General features: G+C 35.5%; 1 protein-coding gene across 1 annotated transcript; it reads right to left on the reverse strand.

Moving 5' to 3' along the window:
* Positions 1 to 664: 664 nt before the first annotated feature.
* On the reverse strand, positions 665 to 3,829 carry LOC111397802. Its single transcript, XM_023024781.1, has 7 exons — positions 3,471 to 3,829; positions 3,066 to 3,263; positions 2,593 to 2,972; positions 2,384 to 2,481; positions 2,067 to 2,287; positions 1,880 to 1,977; positions 665 to 1,200 (listed from the first exon to the last, which is right to left on the reverse strand). Exons 1-7 carry the CDS (start codon positions 3,827 to 3,829, stop codon positions 665 to 667), a joined length of 1,890 nt encoding a protein of 629 aa, XP_022880549.1.
* Between the last annotated feature and the right edge of the window lie 2,457 nt (positions 3,830 to 6,286).

Below are 6,286 nucleotides of genomic sequence, written 5' to 3' on the forward strand. Positions count from 1 at the left end.
TAGGTCACCATCCAATTTAGAAAGCTTCAAATCTCGCTGCATAGGTATTTTGGCGGGTTTAGCACCCAAGTATCCCGCATCTTTCAAGACTTCCAAAGCATATTTCGTTTGGCAAATGGAGATCCCAATGTTATTTCTAGCCACTTCAAGACCTAAGAAATACTTCAAAGTTCCAAGAGCCCTTAGCTTAAACCGTTGATCCAAAACGTTCTTAAACTGATCAATGTACATCACATCATTTCCAGCAATGATGATGTCATCAACATAGACTAGTAAGATGGTAGATGAGCAGCCATTGATTTTGGTAAACAATGAGTTATCTGACTGAGATTGAGCAAAATAAACTGGATCGTTTGTTGAACCATTTCCTAGAGGCTTGTTTAAGGCCATAAATGGACTTATTGAGTTTACATACAAGTTTAACACCATTGGCCCCCTGCTGCTTGTACCCTAGAGGCATGCACATGTACACCTTCTCTTCCAAATCTCCATGAAGAAAAACGTTGTTCACATCAAGTTGGAACAGATACCATTTTTGTGTTGAAGCTATTGCTAAAAGTGCTTTAACTGTGACCAACTTAGCCACGGGAGAAAAAGTATCTTGATAGTCCAACCCAGCTTGTTGTGTAAAGCCTTTGGCAACAAGTCGTGCTTTCTTTCTTTCTTAACTGCTATCTGCCTTATATTTAATTTTATAGACCCATTTACAGTCAACAAGGGTTTTGTGTGGGGGTAAAGTTGTTAGAGTCCAAGTATTGTTAGCAACCAAAGCTTGGAGCTCGGCATCCATTGCTGCATACCAATTTGGACACTTGGAGGCTTGATGATAGGATGTAGGCTCAGAAGAGGATGATATGGACAATATATAAGCCTTGTGAGCAGCTGACAAATGGTCATAGCCAATATATGCTGAAATGTCATATTGCTTACCTGTTCCAGGTGTAACAATCATCTTGGAATCAGATTGGAGTTGGGAATCATGGTGTATGGCCAAATTGCAGTGATATTGTTTAAGGTATGAAGGTGGTTTATAAATCTTTTCTGATCTTCTAACTTGAAGTGGAGGTAGGTTAGTGGAGTGATGAGGAGAAGTAGAGTGTGATGGTAATGTAGAATTCGTTGGAGATAATGTTGGTGAGTGTGTAGGTGAAGAATCTAAAGTGAGAGCTGGAGAAGGAGAGAAGTCTGATCTTATAGGTGCTGGAGAATGATGAGATGAAGTGTGTTATCTAGAAAGAGAGGCGAGAGGATTTTGGTGGTGATAATTTGAGGTGGTATACTTTGAAAAGGAAAGACAGATACATGAAAGACTACATTTCTTGAAATGATATACGTTGAGTGGTCAGGTTGAAGAGTTTCTAACCTTTCATTCCATTGGGGTAGCTAAGAAAAATGCATGCATCAGCTCTAGGGGTCAAAATTTGACATGTTTCTTCTAAGCATAGATGCATAACATAAGCAGCCAATTACTCTTAAGTGGGAATATGATGGCTTTGTGTTAAGGAGAAGCTCGTAAAGAGTCTTTTTTAAGAGAATCTGGATAAAGAAATTCTGTTTATAAGGTACGTGATTGTGAGAATGGAGTCACCCCAAAACTGATTTGGAAGATTGGCTTGAAACATCAAAGATCTGGCTACATTAAGAAGGTGTTGGTGTTTTTGTTCAACCACCCCATTTTGTTAAGGGGTTTCAACACAGCTGAGTTGCTGAATGATGCCTTTAGATTGGTAAAAGTCCGCCATATGGAATTCTGGTCCATTATCTGATCTAATCTGTCTTATTTTAATGTTGAATTGGGTGAGGACCAGATTATAGAAGGTTATGATAGTGCTCCTGGTTTGAGATTTGTTGTTAATTAGGAATGTCCATATAGACCTACTATAATCATCTACAATAGTAACAAAGAACTTGGAACCATCAATAGAAGGACAGTGAAAAGGTCCCCATATGTCAACATGAATCAGTTCAAAGATATTGCTGGATATATGTGTACTTATAGGAAAATGTAATACATGCTGTTTAGCAAGTGGATAGATGGTAAAATGAAAATTTGATTCACTAAGTACTTCTGATACAGTTTTATTGATAATAGAGATTCTAAGCTAGGAACATGACCTAATCTGCTATGCCAAAGGTCAAAGGAATGACTGTAAGCAGTATTGGCAGTAGGTTCAGATTTATTGGACAGCGAAGTGTGATGTTGTTGTTGTCGAGATGGTTGAAGCTGTAAATGGTAGATGCCACCATCAATTTTCCCTATCCCAATCGTCTTTGAAGATAAAAGGTCCTGAATGAAACCATAAGCAAATATGAAGATCAAACAACAATGGTGAATTGAGACCAACTTACTGGCAGATAAAGTAAAACATAGAACACATAAAACATTTGTCAAAGTAAGATCACTTAAAAGCTGAACTGTCCCTATATGTATAACTGCTGCAACATGACCATTAGGCAACTTGACATTCCCATTAATGGTAGCTGTGATGGTGGTAAGTTGTTGGAAAGAACAAATAATGTGATCTGTTGAACCAGTATCGATTATCTAAGTGTTCTTAGTGTATGTGTAAGCATAACGTGCTCAGCTACTACTTGAGAAAGATGATGCTGAAGGCATTGCTGGAGATTGAGTTGATGTGACTTGCAAGTCCCCAACATGATTTACGGAACCAGTGGTAATTGAAATGGTAGCAGTAGTGCTAGGTAAAGGCATGAAAGCTTCAAGTTGAGGCCTCAGCGTTGAAATGATCTGTTGACATTGATCAGGAGTGATAGTAATGTTGCTGAGGCTGCTTAGAGTTTCAGAATTGTTTGATGCAGTAACTTGGTGAGCTGATGCATTTTCAAGGAACCTCTTAGATAGACGATGTCCTGGAGGATATCGATTGAGTTTGTGGCACTCATCCCTTTTGTGACCAGTGAGGCCACAATAACTACAGATAGGCCTATCCTTCCTTTGTCTAAAATTGTTGCTACTTGTGTTTTTAATGAGATGTTACTGATTACCAACACTGTGGCTGGCAAAAGCAGCAGATTCTACCTTTTGGTGTAGAGATGTCACCTACCTTTGCTTTTCTTCTTGAGAAACTAGGGCAAAGATGTGATTCAGAGAGGGAATTGGATCCATAAGAAGGATTTGGCTTCTAACAGCAGTGTAGGAATCGTCTAATCCCATCAGAAATTGCATTACCTGATCATCAGAGTGATAGAGATTATGGTGTTGTGGCCTGTAATGAGCCAACTCTTCCCAGAGTCCCTTCAATCTATTGAAGTAGGAGCTAAAAGATCCATTGTTTTGTGAAATTGAAGAAATTAATTTATGCAGCTAGTAAATGCGAGGGTCATTGCTTTGATTGTATCTATCATAGAGTTCAAGTCAGATGTCTCATGTTGAGTCTTTATGCATGACACTGGGATAGAGTTCCTTGGGGATTGAGTTTATTATTCATGTAGACACCATGTGATTATACCTTCTCCATTGGACACATAATGGATCGCTGGGATCTGGCTTAGAAGTTGAGCCATCAATGAAACATTCTTTATTTTTAACACTTAAGGCCATAGTTACTGCTCTGCTCCAAGTGGAGTAATTTTCATTAGAGAGGACGACAGAGATGAGTTGGGCACCAGTGTTCTTGCCATAGTGGAGGTAGTACGGGTTGTTAGGTTCATCCATGACTCGAAAATTCGTCTCCACATGAATGGCAGGACCACCAGCAGAATTCTCCAATGAAATTGGTGATTGCGTGCTGGAGATGGGACGTTGAACATCTCTCAGAATTGCAGAACCTGCGTGAATCTCAGAGGCGGCCTGTTGATTGATAGCCATGATTGGAAGAGGAAGCTAGATTTGCTCTATAACATAACAAAATCTGAAGAATAGAATTATTGAAACAAGAGAATACGTGATGGTACATTTTCTTCTCATTTACTGATCAATCTTTACAAGTATATATAGAGTGTAGCTCTAACTAACTAACTAAAACAAAGCTGTATAGAAGAAACAGAAAGAATAAAAATGCTAACAAATCTGCCATGTCAGCAGCTATATAATGGAAAGGAATTTAAGCTATATTCAATATTGTGAATAAAAAATTAAAATGTTTGATCATCTTTGTTAGATTCTTTCCCAAAAAAACTGTCACTTGCCTCTTGTAACGTTTGAAACAAGAACACAATCTCCGAGCCGTACTTGTCTATGATATTTTTTTATCAAGTGCAACTCAAATACTCAAATGCTTTGATCATCAGCATCCCGAGGCCAATTGGGATTCTCCTCCTCTATCAACATCTTGAATCATCTCCTTTTTCTTCGTCTCCATCCCCATCCTCTTCATCACTGCTACTATTGGAATCAACATCACCCTTTTAAGCGAACCATCCTTAACAGCAGCTGACCTACTCAAGAAACTACATTCCAGAATTTTCATACTCATCTCGAGGAACTTCAGTTTTCTTGAGCTGAGTTTTTCTCTACAGCTTCTAAGTAGAATCATCGTCAGGTTATTTTTTATTTATTTTATTTTATTTTTTATTTTTCCAGTATATCCCAATTTCACAGTTGATGGGTAAAATTGTCCAATTACTCTAGTTATGTTATTAAAATATTTTTGGTATAATTTATTTATATACAAAAAATTGTTCAATTAAGCAAAGTGATATGATCGAGATGCGTAATACGTAATTAATGTGAAAGCGTTTCAATTGATTATTGACTAGCGTCAAAACGTTTCAATTTATTACAGACAACATCTATGACCCAAAGATGGCTAATATGCAATAAATATGAAAGTTCCTTAAATAATTGGTGGAAGCTCTTAAAAATAGCTCTATTGTAACCTTTAATTAAATAAGAAAAAGTCACATTAGTTATCGGATAATGAATTGAGTTTCTATTTTTTATCAATATAAAATGTAACTAAATATTCAAAACATCAAGAAAATGCATTAAACCAAAGTACAATATTACCCTCACTAGTCTAAGTAATGGCAACAAAATTATTATAAACCCCACATTTTCAGTTTTTACACAAGTTTTTCTTCTCTTCAAATTAAAGACTTTAGTGACCTTGTTTTAATTGGTTTTCGGGCTCTTTTTTCCAACTCTCGCTACCCTCATCATCTTCTACCTCATACTTGATCTCAGATTCCTCATTGTTAATTTGAGAGAATGTGGGGTGTATAATTTCACGTTCTTGCTCGACATTTTTAGGGACGTCAAGACTATTCTTGCCTCTTTTCTTACCCCATCACCGTCCAAAAAATTTACATCAAACAAATATTTTTTGTAAAAAGTAGAAGTTAATGAAAAAAATATATGCAGATGTGTTAGATATAATCTCGTAATCTTTGACCCACTCTAGAATTACAAAATTATTTAGTGAATGACGTGTATTTATTGATCAGCGGCATTGATCGCTTTTTAAAAGAGTACCATGCGGTATCCATGTTATGTCTAATTTACCTAATGTAGATGAATTAACAAACAAAGTTGGCAAGAGAAATTGTATGTTAATGGACTCTTATCTTTTCTTATTTTATAATCATACATTCTCTAAAAAATTATATTTTACGAATTTTATTCTAAAAAATTTACATCAAATAATTTCTTCGTAAAAAATAGAAGGTATATATGTGTGTGTTAAATAGAATCTCTTAATCTTTTGTCGCACTCTGGAATTATGAAATTATTTAGTGGATTACATGTATTTATTGCCCAACTGGCGTGTATCACTTTTTAAGAGAGTACCTTGTGGAATCCATATACATGTCTAATTTACTTTCTATAGATGATTTGACAATCAAATTCGGCAAGAAAAATTTTGTGTTAATTATAAAGTCCCAAATTTTATATTTTTAAATTTGTTAGTGGATTACTTGTACTTATTGCCCAACTCGTGTGTATCACTTTTAAGAGAGTATCTTGCGGAATTTGTGTTATGTCTAATTTACTTTCTATAGATGAATTAACAATCAAATTCGGCGACAAAATTTTTGTGTTAATTATAAAGTCCAAAATTTTATATTCTTAAGTTTGTTGGCATGACCTAATAAATGTATTTTATGCGCTTATTTAGACTTCTATTTTTATTTAATTATATACAAATTGAGCAATTATGAACTTAATTTGTGTAAATTATGTAAATTGTAGGACAATCACAACTTAGATAAAATTTATATGAAAAGAGGCTATTTGGAACTTAATTAGAGTTGATTTGAAGCAATTGAAGAGAGTTAAATTCGACATTTAAAAGTTTGAAGATTGATTTGCAAACTTCGAAACTTG

This window comes from Olea europaea, chromosome 7 (assembly GCF_002742605.1).
Source record: "Olea europaea var. sylvestris chromosome 7, O_europaea_v1, whole genome shotgun sequence".
In the NCBI taxonomy this organism is placed as follows: domain Eukaryota; kingdom Viridiplantae; phylum Streptophyta; class Magnoliopsida; order Lamiales; family Oleaceae; genus Olea; species Olea europaea.

What these genes read in the sequence shown, in the direction of transcription:
- LOC111397802 (XM_023024781.1), bottom strand. Translation starts at nt 3,829, where the DNA reads ATGGCTATCAATCAACAGGCCGCCTCTGAGATTCACGCAGGTTCTGCA. An exon ending in TTCAGCATCATCTTTCTCAA is followed by an intron (nt 2,482 to 2,592) that starts GTAGTAGCTGAG and finishes CCACCATCACAG; the next exon opens with CTACCATTAATGGGAATGTC. An exon ending in GTGATCTTACTTTGACAAAT is followed by an intron (nt 2,288 to 2,383) that starts GTTTTATGTGTT and finishes GGTTTCATTCAG; the next exon opens with GACCTTTTATCTTCAAAGAC.